Raw genomic sequence first — 24209 nt, 5'->3', positions numbered from 1 at the left:
AGTACAAGCTGGGGGATGTAAGGATAGAGCACAGCCACGTAAAAGGACTGGTAGATGGCAAGCTGGATGTGAGCCAGCAATGTGCACTCGCAGCCCAGAAAACCAACTGTGTCCTGGGCTGCATCCAAACAAGGGTGGCCAGCATGGCCAACGGCTGCTCTGTGCTGGTGAGGCCTCACCTGGAGTACTGCATTCAGTTGTGGAAATCTTCAGTGCAAGAGAGATGTGGAACTTTTGGAGTGCATCCAGAGAAGGGCCACAAAAACAATGGGACGGAACAGCTCTCCTACCAGGACAGGTTGAGAGCTGGGGCTGTGCAGTCTGGAGAAGAGAAGCTACAAGGAGACCTGAGAGTGGCCTTGTATCTAAAGGTGGTTTATAAGAATGAAGGGGCAGACTCTTCAGCATGGTCTGTTGTGATAGGACAAAGGGAAACTGTTTCAAATTAAAAGAGGTGTGATTTAGACTGGATATAAGGAAGAAGCTTTTTACAATCAGGGCTGTGAGGCACTGGCACATGTTGCCCAGAGGGGTGGCCCATCCTTGGAGATATTCAAGGCCAGGATGGACCATCCTCTTAGCATCCTGATCAAGCTATAGGTGTCCCTGTTCACTGAGCAGATTTTGACTTGATTACTTTTAAGGATCCCTTCCAACTCAAAACATCCCATGATTCTATGAACTGCCACCAAAGACAGGAGAAGTACAGTAACTACCCATGCAAACAAGCAATCAGAAGCAAGAAGACAATAGGCAGCATATTCTAGAGGCCAAAACAAACTGCCAAGTGACAAAACTGATGGAATTGCTGAGCCTTTTTGGTACAGGAATAACATCTAGCCATGTCTCAAAATCACCCTGATGCTCCACAATACAAATTTCTCAGATTAGCAGATGCAAGAACTATCTGTGGATGATTTAAAGCATTATGTACTACTGTCACATACTTGAAAAATGAAAATGATGCATTAACAAGTTATTTTCTGTTTCTTGTATTCTTTGAAATTCCTGGCTGGGTGTAGTATATGAGTGAAGTACATGACAGTCCCTTTTGTGAGGGACTTATAGGGAAGGCAAGCGACTCGTGCCTTCGGAAGAATCTCATCATTACCTGGTTAAGTGGGAATTAGGAGCAAAGGCAAAATCACTTGCTAAAAGTTGTACAGAAAACTAGCAGAGCCAAGGGAAGACTGCAAGTCTGCCAAGTGATCTCTAGTCCTTCCCTCAGAAAGCAGCTTTTCTTTCTTTATAGTTCACAATCTGATTGTATTGGGTGCCCTGGGTGCTTCAAAACTGTTTCAATTGTAAGTGAAAATTATCTTCCTGTTACTACACTAATGAATTCAGTCAGAAAACGAACTTAGTTTGGAGACTCCCAGCGTTAGAAACAAGGATTAAAGAACTGATAAACCAAACGTTCCCAAAGACCTCTTTTTGCCCACTGGTAACTCAAACAGAAACGTGCTCCTGTGCAAAGGGACTCAAATCTATCGCTCAGAGAAGAAGGTCCAAGATTTTGTTCTCAGTGGCTGCAATCATAAAAAATGAGATAACAGAAAGCCAATTTTCACTTCTTCATAAGACAACAAATAGAAAAAAAGTTCATGCCACTCATTTAATGACTTCAGTTTTTATCAGAGGAGGGCACTCTTTTGCAAAGAGTGAGTAGGACTGCTGTGACCACTTCTGTACGAATATGGCAATTATTTTCTCCTTTTCAGATTCTAATGAAAGCAGCTGAATGGTCTGGGAATTACAGGATGCTGTATCAGTGTCCAAACTTCAGCTCCAAATTGGTTCTATTAATAGTAATTTAAATCCAGGATGCTTCGGACAAGGTTGGTTATCTTCCCTAATAAACTGTATACACTTGCACATATGCATGGTAATTATCTCTTGCCTGACCAGTCTGACCTGCAATCTAGGAGATGGCAATAATAGAAATAAGTGGATGATCCCAAAATAAACAAATACAATCACATTTTCCTCGGGCAGACTTTTCCAACAGCCACAGGAAAACTAAGCTTCCCCACCCCTTACCTCAACCTCTAAAAATAAAACAAACGTTATCTGGTTCTGAAGGGAATTTAAACGCAGCCAAATAGTCTCCTGGCATAGGCAGAGGAGGCATTCTGCCTTTTACACTTCCTGAAAATGCTGTACAAGATCTCTTATTTGAAAAAAAGGTTAAATGCAAACAACCACTCTTAAATTTTCCCACGTGTGTATAAAGAAAAGTGAAGAAGGACTCAGCAACACTGTGCACTAGTAACACAGAAGTTAACATCAATTCAATTATATTTAAGCTACATTTCTCTAGCCTGAAAGGACAAAAAGATGTAAGCTTGTGGATAAAAAGAGAGAAAGAAGTATAAGTACCAAGTTTGACAACTCTTATCCTGGTACAGAATACCAGAATACTATTTCCTAAACAGCTCCAAATAATACTGGAAAGAAAAGATGCAAGGACAGAAAAATCCATGCAATAGTTTTCACTGCTAAAGAGGCATTTATTTCTTAATGACTTTCTTCTCTTTAAATGCACCTTCCAAAAAAGCTATGGCTTTCTCTGCTGTTTTGAAGGTAATACCTTCCCTAAAAGGGAAATAAATGGCTGAGAGTTGCTTCACATGGCACAACATGAGGCTTCCAAAGAAGCTGGTAGCACAAGGCTGCATTCAATACCTTTGCTGACCCTGGGTATCACAACTTCAAATTCTGTGAAAAATCAAGGCCACTTAGGAATCCCTGCAGCCTGTTAGAACCTCAAACCCTTGGCACATTCATTCCTTAAAACAGCTTTCTAGGTGCTTAACAGAAAGGACAGGCTCGACTCTGGCTTCAAACTCACCCAACTTTAAGCTAAAATATTTTCAGGTCAATTGACAGCCAGAGCCTCCTGATTTACAGCTTACACACAAAGCAGAAGTTTTGAGAATCTGTTTTTGTTGAAATTCTCTTCAATAGAATTTTGGATGTTCAAGTTCATATTCGAGAGGCTACATCTTAAATTTCTTAAACAATTACATAGTTAATTTAATCATGCCAAATTAGATGAATAAAAAAGCAATTAAATGTAAATATTTTGATCTTTACAATAAGACTATTGAAGGGAAAGTAAAAAACTGTAGTCAAACAAAATCTATAGAGAAAAACAATGCAAGGAAATGTATTCAACCGTGATTTTGAAGATTATTTGTTAAAGACAATGAAGAGCTTTATTTCTCATTATATATTAAAGATTTATTTTGAGATTTGAAGAAGGAGGTGGAATTTGAGAAAGACATCTCCATTTAATCACTGTAACTATCCACGCATCTCATCCATGAGCTTCAGCTACAACTCAAAACCTCCGAAGTTATCCCAGCTAAGATGCACATAGCTGCTCTAACTTGATATTACACAGCTATTATTAGTGATTTCTCCTTGTTCACTTTGAAGAGCCTCAGCATCTATTTTATGTCATCTGATTATAACTCCACAGAGTGCACTTCTCATTCCCAGAGCTAGCCAGGGGTGGGAGGACAGGGCAAGTAACCACAACCAAGAAGCTGGACAGACAGCTGTGGGTGAGTCAGTCCTACATCTGTTGCTGCAAACAAAACATAGACCAGATCCTAAGAAACTAGTCAGAGGAAATACCTCATCAGTATACCACCAAGTGAATGACCAGTGATAATCCAAACCAGTGACAAAAGGCTTTTTTCATACATCAAATGGTAGGAGATGTTTAGGCTAGATGTGTTTACCAGGATTTGTCTTCTCAAGTTGGTACCATCTGTAAAATGCCCTTTTCTTTTGTTCACTCAAGTCTGACCCCTGCTGCAAAAGCCAATGTGAGATCCGGCTCTGACTGATACCTGTAGAAAACAAAAAAAGAGAGAAAGAAGAAGAGAAAACTTGTTCTTTTAAAATATTTAAACTGGTTTATATACTAATAAAAGGTGTTGTCTTACAAAGCTTGGAAATTTGCTGCTAATATTTCAACCATAGAAAACAGAGGCAGTTCAAGCTTCTTCCCCTATCCCTAGCTGCTTTACCTTCTTGTTATTTGCAGCCTTACTCAAGATACATCCTGAATCAGCACAGTCAGTCTACAAGCAAAAAGAGCACACACTGGGAAGCCAAATCTACTACTCTCTGAATTGTCCCATTCCGAACCACAGCTTCCTTGGATCTTAAATTTCTTCATCTGTGAAACAGGAACAAGTCCCTTACCCACTGTTATATATAGGAGATGATACTTTGGAGATCATTATCATTCAAGGCTTGAATAAAAAGGGAGATAAACACAGAAACACTTTATGTGATATAGATCAAATCACCCCAGAAATGCAGCAAGCCAGCTATCAGCTGCTATAACAACAGCAAGGAAACAAAACAGAAAGAGCGGCTGCCTGTCAGCAAAGCAAAGCAGGACTCAGGCCCTACATACCCAGGAAGGATTAGGGACTAAAAGGCTTCTAAGAAAATAGTAAAAAAAAAAAAAAAAAACCAAAAAAAAAAAACAAAAAAAAAAAACAAAAACAAAAAAAAAACCAACCCTGGAAATTAATACTGTTATTTCCAAAGCATGACACACTTGAAGGATGAACGCAGAAAGGGAAAAGCAGTCATTAGGAGGAGAGGAATCAAATGATCAAATACAGGAAGAGGTTTAACGGTGCAGTAGGGGAACTAAAAATAACAAAACTTGGTGAAGGACTGAGGCAGTAACTCTGCTGGTAGGATTCCTTGTGCTCTCAAGCTATCAGGAAGGGTTAACAACACAGAGACTCTCCCAAGAATTCAGCTTTCAGGAGATGCTCCAAGTAACAACACACTGCTGCACACCACCTGTGCCAACACCTGCTTGGTGATAATGCTCAGGCAGGTAGAAAGCTGGCTTTTCACACAGAAATCCAACCACCTCTCCCCTCGTGAGATGCATCCAGGTTTCAGAAGATCTCATAATCATATTTAACTCATGAGAACAACCCCCTGCAGTTTTATCACTTCTAATAAGGGGTTTTTATTATGCTTCCTTTGTACTGAACGTGGAATTGAGCTAACTTAAGAATGATTTAACTCAAATCGTAGGTGTCGTATTCGAGCACATTTAGTCCAATCAGTTTTTCAAAATCTTAGGGCTTACTCTCTTAACCACTCTTTGTTAGACAGAAGCCCTGAGCCTGTGGAGTTTAAACTGCCCTGTGGAAAAGGGATAGGTTTGTTTTGAGTACAGAAGCTTACTGCTATTCAGCAGAACTCTGCCCACAAACACATCCTGGTTTGGTTTGGTTTCCTGTACATCTACTGATGATCTTAACACCCGTGTCCATGCCCCATGTCTGAAAGAGCTCTGAAACAACTGGTGTGGTCAAAAGCTGATTATCCCCAGAGCACCTGCTAGGTATATAATTGGGTTTATACTAGCAGAGAAGTGGAATTGCTCAACCTAACACAAACTGATGTTCTACCAATTAGCTCTGGAAACACATATGCCAATACAAAAAATAAATAAGTAACAGTTGGTAAAGCTCTCTGGCCCAAAATGAAATCTAGATGCCTGATTGTCGTGCAAGGGACCAAGTTTTGAAAATCTGCAGCTTCCCATCTTCTGTTATGATTTATAAAAGCCATTTCCTTAACACAGTGCTGTAGGACACAAATGGTTATGTCTCACTGCTTCTGGATGCATGGCTCCTATTAATCAATGGGTTGAAGCGCCATTAATTTACTTGTTTACCACAGTCCACTTACACTTATTGCAATGAATTAGTGTCTGCTGGATGTTTGCAAAACAACATAAGGCATAAGATAAAAATTATAAATTGAGATTAAGTATCTTCTAAGAGTGGTGGAAAAATCCAAATTCTGCCCCAGAGGTTCCCTGACACTGCCATGAGGTGGTACAGATATGAGCCACTTCAGGCAAAGCAAAGGAGCAGGAGCCAAATGATTCAAGCCGTGCAATGCTATGCACACATTTGACTCCTTGTGAGTCCTCTCACAAAGTCATTTCTGTAAAATGGGGCTTTGTACAGGACATTGAGATGTACGAATTCAAAGACTGCACTATAAATTCTCAATACATTATTGACTATGGTATCTCACTGATGGCACTGCAGTCCATAGCATTTCTTGCATTAGTGAAAAGCTCATAGCCAATTTTGTTCTTTGGCCAGGAGTCTTCTATAGCGATGCTGCAAACTCAGATCACGTGCACGAGGTGTGGCTTAGGCAGCTGATCTTACTTCTGTTCATAGGAATGCAGACCATTCCAAGTCACTTCACATCCCATTTTCTATCACTCTTTTCTGGTTTTATTTATTTATTCTCTTTCCCTGTTTCAAAAACAGAATGAAAGCTGAGCTCTTAAAGGTTCCCTCTACCTACAGCACTCCTAGAATCATAGAATCACTCAAGTTGGAAAAGTCCTAAAAGATCACTGAGTTTAATTACAACCTAACCATCCTACCCTAACAGCCCTCTGCTAAATCATGCCCCTGAGCACCACATCCAAACAGATTTTAAACACATCCAGGGATGGTGACTCAAACACCTCCCTGGGCAGCCTATTGCAGTGCTTAACAGCCCTTTCTGTAAAGAAGTGTTTCCTGATATCCAACCTAAACTTACCCTGGCACAACTCGAGGCCATTTCCCCTCATCCTGTCACAAGAGAGAAGAGACCAACCCCGCTCTGCTGTAAGCACCTTCCAGATACTGAAAGAGAGCAATGAGGTCTCCCCTCAGCCTCCTTTTCCCCAGACTGAACAGCCTCAGTTCCTTCAGTCTCTCCTCATAGGCCATATTCTCCAAGCCCTTCACAGCCTTGTTGCCCTTCTTTGGACCTGCTCCAGCACCTCCATGTCCTTTCTGTACTGAGGTGCCCAAAACTGAACACAGGACTCCAGGTGAGGCCTCACCAGTGCCGAGTACAGGGGCAGGATGACTTCCCTGGTCCTGCTCACCACACATTTCTGACCCAAGCCACGATGCCATCGGCCTTCTTGGCCACCTGGGCACACTGCTGGCTCATATTCGGCCGACTGTCCACCAGCACACCAAGGTCCCTTTCCATCAGGCAGCTTTCCAGCCACTCCTCCCCAAGCCTGTAGGGTTGCCTGGGGTTGTTGTGACCAAAATGCAGGACCTGACAGTTGGCCCTATTGAAACTCACGCAGTTAACCTTGGCCCATCGATACAGTCTATCCAGGTCTCTCTGTAGCACCCTTCTTCCCTCAGGCAGATCAACACTCCCTCACAACTCGGTGTTGTCTGCAAACTTACCGAGGGTGCACTCAATCACCGCATCAAGATCAATAATAAAGATGTTAAATAGAAGCGGCCCCAGTACCGAGCCCTGGGGACGCCGCTCATGGCCGGCCGCCAATGGATTTAACTCCATTGACCACAACTCTTTGGGCCCAGCCATCCAGCCAGCGTTTCACTCAGCAGCGCATACACACATCCAAACTGTGGGCAGCCACATATATGTATAAAAATGTTATATATAAGACCCCGTCCCTGAAGGTGTTCAAGGCCAGGTTGGATGGGGCCGTGGACACCCTGGTCTAGTACTAGATGTGGAGGTTGCTGGCCCTGTCTGTGGCGTAGAGGTTGGAGATCCATGATCCTTGAGGTCTCCCTTCCAACCCGAGCCATTCTGTGATTCTGTGCTATTTTTTATTTATTCATCAGTTCAGTTTAGAGGCTCCAGAATCATACATGCCAATTCAAGGTCACGTGCAAAGTCAATAACAGAAGAAGTGATCCAGATTGTCTCCTAGATCTTAGCACAGTGTCTTAATCACAAACCCATCCTTCACCCCTTTCAATTAAATAAAGTCACATTAGAATTTCTTGCATCTCAAGTAGATTTTGCACAGTTGACTCATAGGACAGTGACTAGTACCACCACCAGCGCCATCCTGTCACATAGGCTGTAATCATGCTACTTTAGGAAATTGCACTGGCAGGAAAAAAGAAATCATCCTGCTGCCAGAAGCAGATTAATGAAAGAAGATCTCTGGAGTACTGAAAATCCAGCTGTCTGGAGGAAATTCACTCTCAAAGTGAACCATGAACCTCAACGAAGACTGACATCCTCTGGGCTCAGGATCAGCAGGGACAAGAACACTCTGTAATGAGCACAACTAGCTCACTCACTGCAAAGAGTGAAGGAAGACGTGGTAATCACAAAGGATTACAGCAAATCAAATGATGATCTCTTGCGTCACACATTACTCCTTCCCACAGCAGGTTACAATTCATAATTATAAACTAAACAGAGATGACAGTACAAGCTTGCTCCTCTGGGCATGCTCGTTATCTCCTAAACAAATCATGCATGAAAGAATTTTTCTTTACGTGTACTTAAAAGAAATGGCAAAATGTGTCATTCAGAGAAGGCAATTGATACCTGCAGTACAAAACCACCAGTAACCCTCTCAACTGCTATTCATTAAGTCTTTAAGTAACTGTTTTTCACCTTCACATACAGATTTGTTCAGTGACTCTACTTTGCATTTCTTTAATGTTTCTTACAGGAGAGATTTTTAGAAGCACCTGGAATACATCAGATTTGGAGAGGCAATAACTGGCAGTGTCTTAATTCTCCTGTTTGAAAGCAAAATCCTACATCCATATAGCACATGCTTGCAAAGGACATCTATCAATTGAAGAGATTAGCCAATGCTTCTTTACAGAGAATCTGCAAAGATCAAAACCATAAAAAAAAAATCTTTCCATGAGTTTTCAGGAGTATTAAAACAATAATGAGAAAAGCTAGTTTCACCTCAGATGATCAGTAATTTTCTGAGGTTTCTTCACAACTGAACTAATTCAATTACATTTGGTCTGTATTTATTATTTGCTTGGCACCCCTGAGCGTAGGTTCCAAACCTTAGGAGATGTTAGAGGCTGCTCTCCACTGCATTAGGTGCTCTGTGGATTTAGCACAACACAAAGTAAAGTCCTGGAGATCTCATATCAATTAAGACAGAGACAGAAGGACAAGGCTGAATTATACACACAGAAAAATCAGGAAGGTCAGCAGAACCACACGCTGGAAAGCTCTATTTGTGGTACATTTTTCAAACAAACAAACAACAACAACAAAAAAAAACCACCTGACCTCTGCATTTATTATTATTTATTATTATCTTTCACACGTGATAGCTTGGTTTTTATGGCACTACTCTAAGAACTGAGAACTGTGAATTCAAATTCCTGCTCTACCACTGACTGCTTCCACTGTGACCTCAGGAAAGTACAGATTTCTGTTCCTTCATTCCTCTCTATGTATAAAAAATGGAAAAGTCAACGCTTCCAACCCTTGCAGAGGCATCATCCATCAAAGCATTTGGGTTGGCTGCAAAGGGCCCATCTATGAATATTCCTCCCTCTGTCCTTTGCTGCGGTACGCAACAGAAAGGTGTCAGTTTCTGAAGACATTTCCCCCATTCTCCACCTACATTTGGAGAACACATCAAGAGACAGCATCTCCAAACAAGCACTTGACTTCCTACTTTGTGCCCAGAAACAGTTCCGGTGATAACTAAAACAAATTACACTACGTGACTTCAAATTATTGTTTATAAAAATTTGGCACCTCACCTGCCACATTTAGGGCTAAATCCCTACCCCAAGTGAGCTGCAGCTATGTTAGAAGGAGCTTCAAAAAACAAGATAGGAAATTCAGCAGGAACTATTATTAGCTCCTGTTTATACTGTCATTTTTCTTATCAGTAGGAGATTATTTATACAGAGCCCAACCCAAGTGCTTCTTGTTTATCTTATTACAGACACCATTAAAAAAGTTTCTATAAAAAGCAGCTCCTGTATTTAGGACCAGCACTAATAAGTGTTATGCTAAGTTTTTGCTTCTTATCAATCATTTCTTTATTTCCAAGTCACCATTTAATATTCTGATGTTACTATTTTCCAATCTGCTCTCTTCTCTCAGTACACAAAAGCAGCCCTGTAGAATGTCTTCCAGGTTTAATTTTCCTTGTCAGATTCATTATCTAAATGACTTGAAAAGTTTCTGGTAATTTCATAAAGACTAAGAGAGCCTAAAAAATTGTTCTACTGCAACAGCTGACTTTGACCTTCAGCTCTGCGTCTCCCTCTTACATATCCTTGGCCTCCTTCACTTCCCGCCCCCTCTCAGTGCAGCACAAGAAGAACAAAAGGAGAAGCAGTTTACCATTGCAGTGGCTGCAATTGAAAGCCTGCTCAGTAGTAGCCCTCAGCAGTAAGACTGGTTGATATAGGAAGGCATATCCTGTAAGTGCACTGCAATATTTGAATTGAGATGAGAAAAAGAAAGATTTTTTTGAATGAGATCTTAAGAACCTTGAAGAATTTACAGAATCAGTCAAAAGTGAAGTTTGAAATTGCAGAAGTTGCATTGGAGGTTCCTGTTCCAAGGACAGAAAGATGACAAAATAGAATGGGGACAAATAGGACTGTAAGCACAGGGTAAGCAATTCAGCAGCTCATGAGCTATTTCATGACCTGCAATACAAAGATATACAAGTACACTGTTTTAACAAATGCTTATCACTTATACGTCCAATTAAGACAATATCATACCCAGTAATAATTAAGAAAAAGTAAGGTTTCAGTTTCCTAGTTTGAGGTCTAATACCACTAATCAGTTACTCCTTTCTTTCCTTCAAGCCATTCTCCCCTCCCATTACACAAATGAGCAGAATTTTTAAAATAGCATAGGAATAGGTAGAGACTGAAAGGAGTGAGACCGCAGCACAGGCAGCTGGGTCAAACAGCTCCTCCTGGACAGAGCCAGACATGGAATTTTCATTTCATTTGTTTCTTGCCTTTCTTCCCAAGGCAGAAGTGATGAATGATAAAAGCTGAGGCCATAGTATTCTGCATTTATTTCAAGTGCCAAACAAATGATTTCCAGCTGATGGAGGGTGGTAGCAGCTGGGAAAGTCAAATACACCCAACATCTGAATTGCAGCTATGTTTGTATTTAAATGAATAGTGATGAATGATGCCTGGGGCTGGAAAGTAGTGCAATCATCCAGACTGAGCAGCATTCTGAAGAGGTATCACTTCCTATAGTCCTTCCCTATGTCATCTGTTAGTGACCACTCTTTGAATTTTATCTATTTTTCTCTTATTTACTGAATGATCAGCAAAACAGCTTTACCAGTAAGACTAAGTCTGTAAACACTGACATGGGACCATATATATGGATATGGTCCAAAAATTGGGACCATACATTCTGCAAGGCATCATGGTAGCCTGCCCAAATTCCTTTTCTGAAGAACCAAAAGCGGTTTCCGAACCTTCCTTGGGAGATTGCATCACAGCTGAATGGGAAAGGATGATGGATACATCTGAAGAACACAAAAGTCAACTAGCATTCACCAGGTCTAAGACCACTCTGGAAGTGAGAGCCCTGGGACACATGCTTTCCATTCTGGGTCTCTGTCCTGAGATATTTTGAGCCACTCTTCACTGTTCCATGCCTTTGAAAGGAAGCTGATGTTTCCCCCATTAGTGCTGAGTACACACTTGAATCCAGTCCCTTCAATCTCCTTGAGACTATTTCTTTCAGATAAGCCATAACTAAGTACTTAATAGCGTCACGTAAGTGCTACACATCTGCATACACAAGGCTAAGGGTTACTTTTAAAATGAACCAGCTCCTAATGACCTTCCCAGTGAGACCAGGAAGAAAACACTGCTCAGCTGCAAAGGGCAGCAGGAGGAAAATCTGCACGTCGTAGCACAGCACAGGCAGTACAGCTATCTTTGCTTAAGAAAGTGCATCAAGTTCAAAATATCACTTTATTTTCTTACTTAAAAGGTCCATTGGTCAGCTGCAAAAAAATATAGCCATTCAGCCTTTAGAGCTACCTGGGGTGCCATTGATTTCATGTGAAAACAACACAAGATGATAGTGCCATTAGGTCAATCTCTGTTCTGTCCCACTGGCAGGATAAGACATCTAGCGATAGCGAAGAGTGCAGGATGAGGATGGAAGGATCAGCATGACCAGGAGAGAAGAGATCCATCTTGACTTTGCTACAGCCAGCCTGGGCACTGAGATATGCACCGAGATGTAGGCAAACAGATCAGTTCCTTTTAGTGATACAGACTACCTTAGATTTGGCATGGAAATTCTTATTTAACTGCATGCAATAGTCCCACTGACAATATATATATATATATATATATATATATATATATATATATGCTGGCTTGTTTTGGAAATATTATCCTGCTACTTTTTTTTTTCCCCTCTTTAAAACACCTCTATTGAAGAAGGAGGGTAAGTTTGACTTACTCAGGTTCAGAGGCTCTGTCCTGGAGACAGGAATTTTTCTGCTGCTTGCCCTCATAATAAACTATACAGGAGGTTAATATAGAAATAAGCCATTCCAAGACCATATTCAGGGAAGAACTTCACAGAGGTATGGGACTGACCCACAAACTGCCCACAGTTCAGGTCCAATTCAACTAAGAAGACTTAGCATTAAAATTTCTGAAGTACTAATGCTAACATCTGGTAAGGTTAGTAACATTCCTTAGAGTGATAAAAAATGTTAATTTTGTACAAGTAATTTGCCCAAGATCACAGATGTGGAAGGAATTCCTGGCTCCATGGCTCCAGTACCCATTTCTGCCTGCCTACCTCAACTGCTAGCACACACAGTGTCTGCAAACCCATATCTCCCAGGCAGATGGGTCCTCATGACATTTCAAATGCTGGAAATATCATAAAAGAACAACTTCCATCCTGTTGGTTTGGCATTCCTAGTCAGCAAGGAACCTTAAAAAGGATCCATTCCAAGATCTTTAATTCAGGTTGGTTTTAAAAATGAATAGATGTGATAGATATAATATGGGATTGATCTATTTATTTACAAAGTAGAACTGATAACACACAAATAGAATAAGTGGTATCAATGCTTACTTGTCCTGAACGCAAAAGAGAGAATTGTAAAAGGCAAGGGGTTAAAACAGACCAAAAAAGCCCAAAACACCCTACTACTCCTTCTAGTAAAATCTAAGCTAAAATAGTCATCCCTCAATCTCACAATTCATTTTCACTGTTTGTGACTCAAAGACAAGCAATTGAAAAACTTCAAAACTATCACAAAATGACTGCTGGATGTAGTGATATCAGTTATAGCTGTGTCTCCAGATTTCTCATATGCATTTTATAATACAAATATGTATTATTCATATCTCTATACACAGAGATGCAGATATGTATCTATTTACTACATTCAACAAACAATTTAAGAATTAAGGAAAATGGTTTCATTTTAAAGATAAAAACTTTGGGCTTATTATAATGCTGTAAAATAAAATCTGCTAGCACAAGCCACATGAAAAAAAGAAAAAAAGAACAAGTGATTCACTGGGGAAGTTCCATGATGTGCGGGACAATGGGTCTTAAATCAAAGGCATACATTATCATGACTAAGCTGACAGATCTGCACTGCAATGCAGAAAGCCAAGCAATATTCCAACATCTGCACCATACACACACAGGCAGTTAGACAGTTTCCCAAAATGAAGAAAGGACTCCCCCAGCTCTTACCTGTTACCTGTGCAACAACTGCTTGGGAAATCCTCCGATTGGCTAGGAAGGCTTTGATTTCCTCCTTTATCACACTGCTGTCCCTCCTACCAAAACAAAAAACAAGAGCACAAAAAAAGAAAAAAACCCAGACAGACAGACCAAAGTGTACTTTGAAGATGCAAAATGGCTTCATTTTCTTTATTTAGGGGACAAGGAGTGGGGAAGGCAGGCATTAAAACAGTCAGCGTGCCTCACCAGTGGACACTTCTTTTAACCAGTGTCACGTTTGATCAAAGTACCCTAGCAGGAGAATGGATGGCTCATGTCCTATATAATTCATATTAGGTGCAGGGCTGCCATATGGAATGTGCAAAGTTTCATTGCACAGGGATGAATAAATCTCTCATACCAGCATAAAATCCTCCGTCATAAAAATAAGGCACAAAAATAAAAAATAAAGGATGGCAGGGTCTGCGTGGTTCGCTGCACAATTGAATACATACACACAAACGTTCTGCAGCTATTCAAGGAAAAGATCCAAAGGAAAAAAGATTTTGCAACCTCTGTCCCTCCGCTGCTACTTCCCTAGCCCATAGTTAGCACTGAATGAAAAGCATCATTGCTTTGTATGATTTTTAAAAGGACATATGATGGAATCACTTAGGTTGGAAGGGACCTTAAAGATTATCAGGCTCCAACCCCCCCTGCTGTGGGTACTAAGATATACTAAGGTAATTCAGTAGGCACTGTGCTTAAAAGGTAAATAATTTTGTGGTTACATGAGGATTGGGATACACAGCAAATTTCAATTGCTGAAAATATACTTTTTCTTCTTTTTCCTCCCCTCTTCCCTGAAAGGTGCAGAGAAGTAAAACCAATCTTTATTAGGCCTTATTATTTAGTAATCTCTCTTCCCCTTCTCCTGTCCTGCCTCAGCAGCTCTCAAGGCAGACAATCCTTCAAAATGGAAAATAAATGCCATGTTGTTCATTTTTACTTCCATATTCAATTACCTTCCATATGCCGGAAAATAAACGTAGCTTCAGTTTACTTGAGACTTATAGGAACCAAAAACTCAAAGGACCGATTAAAACTTCAGCCATAGGAAGTCCTGCATACTGCTATATTCACCACCTTCCTGCATTATTCCGTTACCCTGCAGCTGACAGTAAACAAGGCTGATTGGCTTTTCCTACTGCTCATCTCTAATATTCTTCCAGCCACACTTTTACCCTAAATCTCCAAACTTATTTCCATTCTGGAGATTATGGATCCTAGTTCTCCCTCCCATAGGTACTTCTGATTTGTTGCAGCTTCAAGGAAAAAAACATTCCAACATCATAACTAAAATAGTTTCGAGATTTTTTGCCCTTTCTCTGAATTTTTTTTTTGCTGTCGAGCCCACTGACTCAGTCTTTCATCTTCAGTGGAATAATCCCCTCTTTTAATCTTTGCCATAATGCTGAAAAGGAAGCAGCTAAAAGTAAAGGAAGGTCAATCTAGAAAACAAAGAAACAACAAAATAAAATAAAAACAAGAACAAAAAAACAACTAGCCCTCATTAAAGACTTCTGTTTCTTTTTTTTTGTTGTTGTTTTGTTTTCCTGCACCAATCTGCAGACTGTGCAAATCCAAGAGGGAGTCAGCCCCTGCCACAAACTATAAACAGATAACATACATGCACTGCAGATCACAGCGGAAAGCATTAACCAAGCAGCTTCCCTAACCAAGCCTATATATGGAAGGAAACTCAACTGGCACACATTAGTGGAGGAAGACTCACGTGAATTGAGACTCAGTCAGAAATCTTCTGAATAAGAGTAGGGTGGAAATTCAGTGAATAAGCATGAATTTCAGTCTTTGGTACAGCATGGAAAAAATGTTTCAACAGTAAAACAGCCTCTGCTATATCTGCACATGGGTAGGGATTGTCTGCACGTGACTGAGAGGCAGGCGAGAGGTACTGAGATACTGACCACCAAGAAACTAGCAGGGAAATAGCTGTCAAAGCAATTCCTGCTTTCTTGGTAACACCTGTCACTACTAAGGTAGTCCCACAGGAGGAATCTGCATGCTGGAGGACTTTTCACCCTGACTTTCCAAACTACAAAGACTTCTACTGACCTCATCAGTTCCTCCACTTTGTCATCAATGTCCAAGTCTTCTTCGGAAGCTTCAAAACTGTAGGACCTTTGAGCCAAGCTGTTTGCTAGCGGGTAGCGGGTGGGTGACATCTTCCCATTGAATGCAGTCAACCTCTCGTTACTCTCCCTCCCGTTCTGATTAGTAGTGCAAGGCTGTGGGGAGGTGTCATAACTGTTGCTTGGGGATGGGGACATCCCAGAATGCTGGGTCTGTGTTGAAGCCGTGGCTGTCGAGGAAGATGCTGGGACGTTGTTGGTACTGTTGCTGTAGGAACCACCTCCGTAGCTAGATCTTCTTCCAAATTTGTCACTATGCTCTTGATCAAGACGATCCAAGGTTTCCAGCGCATGGAGGATTTCATGTCTGGTCATTCCCGTACGTCTCAGGCGCTGAAGCAGGTCTATCTGCTCTATGGTAAATCTTGGTTCGTCTGTGTAGTGAGACATGGTTTCCAGCAGGCTGAAAACAAGGTGAGATGGAAAAGCAAATACTTCAGTTCAACACTTCTCTGTGATACATGGAAAATATCTTAGAGGAGAAAAGACCAATTGTAGTCTGACACTTTCAGCCACACTTATGACAGAGATGGCAACCCAACAGTCCACCTCCAATTAAGTTCAGCATTTAGCCTCTCATGAACAGCACTGTTGCTACTTGGCAGAAAGGCTCATCTTCTGCAAACTTTTCAAAAAGCATTTCTCTCTCCTCCTTTTACTGCTTCTACATTGAACCAGCAGTTACTACTTTTTTGTTTTTGATAAACCTCTGTTACAGAGGGAGGATGGCTGTTCAGTAAATCATACCAAATTTTCCTCACTGCCAACTATCCGCCAAACAGAAACCCCAGATTCCCACACTAACCAGCTCATTCAAGGCCAGAGGTAGAGTTTTTGTGGAGAACTTTTAACCAGTTATGACATGAGATTTATATATCACAGCTCTTTCGAATCTGCAGTACAAAGGGTTCAAGTTGCCCTAACTTTTTATTGCTGTCTTGAAAAAAGAAGATAAAAACATACCTAGCGGAAATTCTAGTGGCCTGTGGAACCAAAGCTGATTTGACTGAAGTCTGATTTCTGAAGTTACCAACTTTTGAACCTGGAATGTTGTCACAGATTGCCTGCCCTAAGAAGGAAAGTGCAGCACATCCAATTACTACAAGCTTTCATTTAAAGAAATGTCTGCTGCTTTCTTCCCTCCAAAGACAGGCTTCTGGTGTAATTCCATCAACATGGTGGCCCATCAAAAGCTTTTTTTAACTACTAAACTTCCAAAGGTATCAGAACAATGACTGTCCTATGAATTTGCTGCAAAGACAAGAAGTGGAACTGGTAAAAGCACAGTGAGCTTCCCTTAATTGCTTTTCCTTCCTAAGTCTCCTTACAGCAGAGCCAAACGGCATACAAACGACAAGATCACTCTTTCATAACTCAGGATCTTAAGAAGGGACAGCAGATGGAGGGCAGAGAGAACTTGGGAAAGAGATCAGGGTATTTTCGAACCTTTTTGTGAATCTTCTCAAAGAATCAAGGGTTTTTACAATTCCTGCAGGACAACACAGTAAAAAAAAAATATCACTCAAACTCCACAACTTGTGGCAGAGCTAATTGCAGAATCCCTACAAACAAGAGCAGATGAAAAGTCAGGCAAGAATTACAAAAACCCTATGAAAACCCGAGGAGGAATAACAGCTTTTGGGATTACAGTAGGCTTTGCAGGGACTTCCTTCAGGTACACACATCATAGAAACCTAAACAAAGCCAGTAGATTTTGGGGGTATGGTGATAAAATCTATTCAAACTTGAAATATCTCACAACACAGATCTGACTAGGTAAGGAAATAGATAAGGTGTATCCTCAAGTCAAAGCATATAGCTATATCAATACTTGTAAAAATAAACAGTGCCAAGGAAGAAGCACTACAATACCCACACAGTTATCTACAAGATTATTATATTGCTCTGTTTTTGCAATTTTGGTCCAACATAGCTATTGCAGCCCTGATCAACTCACAGGTATTACACAGGATTTTTGCACAGATCAGAAACCACAAGCAAGGAGTTTGGATACAGCTGCCCACTTTTCAGGGCTAGTCCTGTAGCATGGATGTGGCCCAGTGGCCTTAGGGCTGAAGAGCAGCGCTGAGAATTGCTTTGCTTAGTTGAGCTGTAGTTAGAGTGTAGCTATAGACAAGGTGTACAAAGCCAACATGCATACACCCATGAAAATAGCACATGCAGACTGGAAAGAAGCTCCTATCTTTGTCTTCTTATAGCAAATACTGAACCCCTTTTAACATTAGAAACGTGTATGCAGGAAAAGAAAGCAGGAGGACAGTGCAAGGGGATGACGCCCATCCAAGAAAATGACCGTGTGAAAAGACAGACTACATTCAAATGAGTGCTTCAGTCTAACAGGAATGCTCTGTCCTTTGGGACAGTTAATTACTGAAACTGTAAATGCCATTTTCAATTTTAAAAGACAAGCACCTAGACTATTCTACTAAGAGGAGGGCACAGCAGCCAGTGTAGCAGTAGTCTGGAGTCTGACTGCAGCAATAGTCTAGTCTGACTGGATTGTAGCAACTAAAATCTGGAAATTGCACTGCACTTTGAGCTGTTCTGGGCTTGACAAGGAGCATCTGGAAACAGACACTGTGTTCTAGATCTGCCCTCTCTATTTAGGGAAGCAGAGATGCTCAGCCCTTTTGTCCAAACTTTGTAGTGAATGCCACATTGCCTTACTGACTCATGTCACCAACTCCTGCGCAGTAAGAAAGCTCCCCATGTCAGCTCTAAGTAGCATGTTTTTCAAATAGGAAAATCCCTTATTAAACATCTGGCCTTGAGATTGCTTTTATTAGATGTGCCAGCTCACCTCTCACTAGAGATAAACCCACCTCTGTCATTTCTTACCAGTACTTCTAACATTACGTTCCCTGAATTATTTACCTATCAACACCATGTCCTCAGGTACTTTACTGAACCGGAGGATTTAGTGAACCCGAGACTCCACCTCCACTCAAAATTCCTCCTCCACTGACTCTTCAAGATTTAATACTAAAACACACTTCAGTTTATCTAGCTTCGTCTTCAGTTTGTCATGGACCCAGAAGCGCGAAACTTTTGCTCTTCTAGCCCCATGAACCAAAAAACAAATCTGACAAGAGCACAAGATGGCTTCAAAAATGTCAAGTAATATCAAGAATCTAACGTTTCCTGCAGCAGCTTGTGGACAGTCAGTCACTGCCTTTAAAATTTGGGTGTGATCACTCGTTTATCTAAAACGTTGGGGCTCAGCTTCTAGACCTGGGTTATATGCAAGATAAATATTTTGCTTTCAGCAGTACAAAGCTGTATGTAGGAAAGTGATGTGGCTTCCAGTTTGTCCAATGTTGGTGCAGGGAGGATTCACTGTGCATGCATGGTGATGCACACAGGGATGCACGGGCTGCTGAACAAGGCCGTTCTCCACCAGATATTCAATGATATCCAACTGGTGGCCCACAGATACTGCTAATCTCTGGACTGCTCCTGAAACAGCTGCAGAAAGGAACTGAAAAACAGCAAATCTGCTGCCAGACTGAATCCATTATTCTGTAATTAACAGTCACTGCTAAAGATGTCCACGCAAGGTATGCTTCTAGCCCTCCAACCTACACAACTTCTACACTACATAATTTTTCAACACTTAGGAAAAAAAAACAACAAACCAAAGTCATCCACAGCACCTCACTGATCTCACCAATGTCATATACAGAGTGAGAAACTCCTGTGCTTATAGCTCCAAACACAGTACACACTGTGTCTGACACGGATACCGGTTTTGAATTCTCATTCACATTTCCATGTGCTTTTCTATGTAATCATAAGATTTAGAAAAAAATGCTTCTGAGTCAGCTTTGTGTATTGAAAACAACTTCAGGAACTGGGAATTTTCCATTAAAAACACAAAACAAATATTGCAAAACTTCGTATTACTGAACATGTTCCAACATTACGAGCTACCTACCCTCTTTTAATGAATAACTACACTAAGATTATTTAGAAATGTTATTCTAACAAAGCTTCTGTTATTTTCCATTTTCAAAATATTTTTAATAAACTTAATCCTGTTTGAAGATCAATTTACAGTGCAGTTGAGTAAATCAACCATTTTAGAATCATCAAAATTTCATTCACCTCATCAATTAATGGATACCCTCCCTCTACTCTCCTCTCTTCCCACCCATACTGCTTTAAGAGCCTCATATCCTCCTGAACTCCTCTGGCTAGCTATAATTCGGCTTGTTTTCCCCTTTTTTCCCCTTGGGAAATACAATCAACTGCAAAAATAACAAGAAGCAAAGATAGGGACAGGAAGAATGACTGGAGGTGTTCAGAAGAAAATCAAGGCAGCAAATATTGTTCCTAAGAAGAATACTGTGATGGACTGCTTTGCTCTGATCAAACTTTAACAAACTTTCCTGCCAATTTAGCAAAATATCCTCAGCACTAACATAGCTTGGCTTACCAAAACTTTCACCAGTCGTGACAAGGTGTCAAATTTCCCTATGGCGAGGGCTGATAAAAAGGTTTCAACCGAGGAAGAATTGCCATGCGTTCATCTCCCTGAAATTCAAAAGTAAGGCTTTTTATAAAGAACTAATTAAACTCAAAACTAAAATTAACCCATTTTCTAACAACTGAACCCGGTTCTTAAAATGGATTGAGCTTATTTAGATTCTGACAGGGAAAAAAAGATAGCTCAAAATATCTGATTTATTTACATTTCTCACATTGAGTTGGCAGTCATGCCCCATGTAAGATGGCCCAATTCCATTTACTGCCTCTTGATATCTGTAAGGCATTAAAACTTCATGCTTATCTTTTATGGCTCCAAAAGGAACCTGAGGTGCCTAAATATCAGATGAAGGGAGACCTATAAACAAAATGTAAAAAAAAGCCCTTTTTCCACTCCCAAAATCTACAGAAACTAAAATACCCAGCAGGTCCCAGCCAGTCAGATGCAGCATCACCCATTTCCACTTCTAACACAACTTTGAGAAAGTGAAGCCTGCTTGTTTAAGGACATTATTCTCAATACCCTTTTCCCTCTCATACCAAGAATATTCAACCTTATTTTGTGTGAAGTTCTCCCCGTAAATGTGGGGCTTTCTCCCCATTTTGAAAGCACTGATCTTGAGCAGGGGATACGTAGCCAGACACGTTGGCTTTCCTCACCCACAACCACAACCCAAGCCCACATAAGTTCAGGAATCATTTATCCAACATGAGCTTTGCAGGCACTGAATCTAATAGAATAATCCCATAAGAACAACCAAGAACAGAAAGTGGAGAACTCTATGTCCAACTGAACTTGCAGAAGTTCAAAGTAATTCAATTACCCATTTGGGAATAAGGCCAGAACACTGGCCTTAGCACCTTTAGCAATTGAGAAAATAGCTCTGGACTCCTTAAAGATCAGAAGAAATCATGTTTTCCTCTCTCTACTTTGTATATGAATAGGAGGTGCTCCAACAACACTGAATAGATCCTTTTCTGCAGAGATACCTTTCAAAATCTCCATTACAATTCACTGCTTTATCTAATAGGCCCTTGGAAAGCTCAAGACACTTACAAAACCAGTTGTGCTTTTTAATACGAGACTATATTTGATATAATTTGCATAATATGGATATGGGTTAGAGCCAAAGTGTTCAGAACAGGATCCCAGGTCTGGTAATTGGTTTAACACTGATTCTGATAAAGTTGCATCAACTGTGGCAAACAGGATGGGGAGAGATATCAACTTCCACCCTCCTCTGATATATGGCACAAGCTGCTGGCAGGGCTGGGTCCTGAGCAGTGTCAGGGAAGGGTGAGGGGGAGAATTAGACAAAGAGCCTGTCCAAAGGGCAATGGGCACAGCCCTGAGCTGCTGGAGCTCAGGGAGCACTGAGACACTGCTCTCAGCCACGGGGTTTCGATAGCATTGTGTGATCTTCATATCGTGGAGTTGTATAAGTCATGGCTTCCAGCTGAAGTAAATTGCCCATCAGTATACAACCAAAAAACTGACCTCCAACTAGTTAACCAAACACACTTTAATTATTACAGTTTCTCACAGCTAAGAGTTTTGCCAAGCTAAGAGTTTTTCCCTGCACGTACAGTACTGGTGAGAAGTGCTGTGCCCCTCAACTGCTGCAAACACACAGGGCAGCAGTGCTGGCCGAAGGTGCCCAGCCCCCACGAGGATGCAGCGAGGATCCTTGGCCTGCGTGACTGGGCTGCTACATTTCTCTTCTGCGTGAGGTCTGGACAGCAAACAAAAATGGGTATTAAGTACAGCACTGCTATTCCCAAAGGCAATACAACGTATCAACTGGACTGATAGCAACACATCAACTACCACTCCAAACACTTCCTCTCAGAACCAGCAACTACAATGAAATCCCACTTCCAGCTGTTACTTGTTTAACCACGCTTTACATTAGTGTTCGTTTGTTTTTCTCTCCATACATTTTTACAAGATCTAAGCACCCAAGTGCAGTTCCATTCACTGCCTCCTTTCCATGTTTCACCATTACCCGCTCAGGATGCAGCTGCTCCTTACAAGATGCTCGAGAGGCAGTTTCATTCTGAGCTTTGGTCATTCCACAAACACAACAGTTGATGTGCATCACACACAGTAAACACTGCACACCACACCTGCAAGCTCAGAGGCTACAAATGCGAGACCATCAAGTACAGCCTTACAACCCTGTTGGAGGCAAAGCTCTATCTCACTGTCTGAAACTCAAGCACTGGCCTTTTCTTTTCTTGCTTAACAAGTGCATCTCCTTTTATTCACAGTCAATTTAAGCGCTTCAGAAACGCCCAAAGCTTTGTACCATATTAAGCAAAGCTGCCTTCAAAACAGTAGTTGATGCTGTGAATTCTGGAGCGCAAAAGAGGATTAAGGATGTGACTCATCTGAGCCAACACTTATGCTCATCAGTTGCAACTCTAGTATTTTCAGTGGAGTTATACCAGTTTTCAGGAGAGGGAAAAAACATATATATAAAAAATTTAAAAAAAAAATCAGGCTTCGAGTGCTCATCATCTCAACGAATACAGAGCCATCCTCACCCATACGTTAGCATAATTATCTCCTGCAGCTTCATCTCTTGGTTCTGATTTTCAAAGAGGTCTCTACTCCCATTCATCCTGATTCACAAACAAAATGTAATGCTTGTATAATGACTGCTCTCATCCGAGGCAAACGAAAGCCTCACTTTGCAAGCAAGGAGTGAAATCAGACTACAAGCTGATCTATCGAGGTTAAACGTCACCAGTTCTGTTTATGAATGCAAAGCACTGCCTTATGAATGCAGAACACTGCCATATGCTTTCGATCAAAATGGTGACAGTTAATAAGAGCAGCCTGAAACTTCTGAAAATAAATCCAACGTAATCAAATACTCACCGCTACACAAATTACAGAAGGCAAGCTGAGAGCAGAATATCAACATAGCATTTCTTCAGGAAGCTTCAAGATTTTCAGCTAGTTAAAGAACCCCAACCCAGACTCACTTTTTTATCTTAAGCTGTTTTTTCCACTCAAGCCTTCTGTATTCTTCGCTGCTGATACAGTATTTTTTTACTGGGTGCTGACACACCGGCAGCAAGCAAAGCCCAGCAGTTTTGCCACTGATTCCACTTGGGTGAGTAACTTACTGCCCTTTATAGTATCCACTTTACATCTTTGGAAAAGAGAGAGAACTCAAGATCAATCTTACAAGGGGAAAATATAATAAAAATGCCAATTATTGCCATAATCCAAGTCCTACAAAAGAGACTGACCTCTGACTAAGCATAGGGCCGGGAGCCAGATACTTCTGAATTCTACTCCAGGCACAGACTGATTCACACCACACCTTATCTGTCTAACCCTAATGTTCCCTACTTCTACAATCAGGGCTCCCAACTGTTGTTGCAATTCTACAGCAGTAAGGCAGGAATTTGAACTCTGATGCTGGATTCAAGGGCAGAACAATGAGAATGAGAAGAACTGACATAGAAAAACCAGAGTGGTAGTTGAGTGCTGAACTGAGACCCAAAGCTGTGACAAAAGAGCAAAGGAGGAGCTCTTAAATCTGTGAGCCAAAGACAAAATTGCATACACATAAACTCTGTAACAGAATCAGGGCAGAATTCCTGTATTTGAATTCCAGTTACACCAGTTCCTGCAACACACTGACATCTTTTCTTCAGTCCACACAAAGAAACAGCTTTTGTGACAAGAAAAAAGAAAGGAGACATGGGCCTAACAGATATAAACTGGCAAATCATATTTTTCCACATGCCAAAATTACAGGGGTAGAAACAATGTTGTCTTCTGCTTCTTCTAGAACCTTCAGAATTCAACCAGTCACAGAATGGCCAGGGTTGGAAGGGACCTCAAGGATCATGAAGCTCCAACCCCCTGCCACAGGCAGGGCCACCAACCTCCACATTTCATAGCAGCCCAGGCTGCCCAGGGCCCCATCC

At 41.1% G+C, this 24209-nt stretch overlaps 1 protein-coding gene across 21 annotated transcripts in view; it reads right to left on the bottom strand.

Annotated features, from left to right (window-relative positions):
* Positions 1 to 24209, bottom strand: part of HMBOX1 (homeobox containing 1) — a 130835-nt gene that overhangs the window by 53973 nt on the left and 52653 nt on the right. For 18 of the 21 annotated variants that reach the window (XM_085218296.1, XM_085218300.1, XM_085218301.1 and 15 more), the window contains 3 exons: positions 15679 to 16158; positions 13573 to 13658; positions 3750 to 3860 (listed from right to left, as the gene is read on the bottom strand). In XM_085218296.1, coding sequence (XP_085074422.1) covers positions 3750 to 3860; positions 13573 to 13658; positions 15679 to 16158 — 677 coding nt within the window. Of the gene's footprint in view, positions 1 to 3749; positions 3861 to 13572; positions 13659 to 15678; positions 16159 to 20211; positions 20310 to 24209 lie in introns of all 21 variants that reach the window. The other 3 variants (XM_085218294.1, XM_085218293.1, XM_085218298.1) reach the window with 2 other exon arrangements.

The sequence above is a fragment of the Meleagris gallopavo genome, chromosome 2 (assembly GCF_905368555.1).
Source record: "Meleagris gallopavo chromosome 2, MGAL_WU_HG_1.1, whole genome shotgun sequence".
In the NCBI taxonomy this organism is placed as follows: domain Eukaryota; kingdom Metazoa; phylum Chordata; class Aves; order Galliformes; family Phasianidae; genus Meleagris; species Meleagris gallopavo.
The sequence above is the reverse complement of the archived record's forward strand: the minus strand, read 5'-3'. Positions and strand labels throughout refer to the sequence as shown.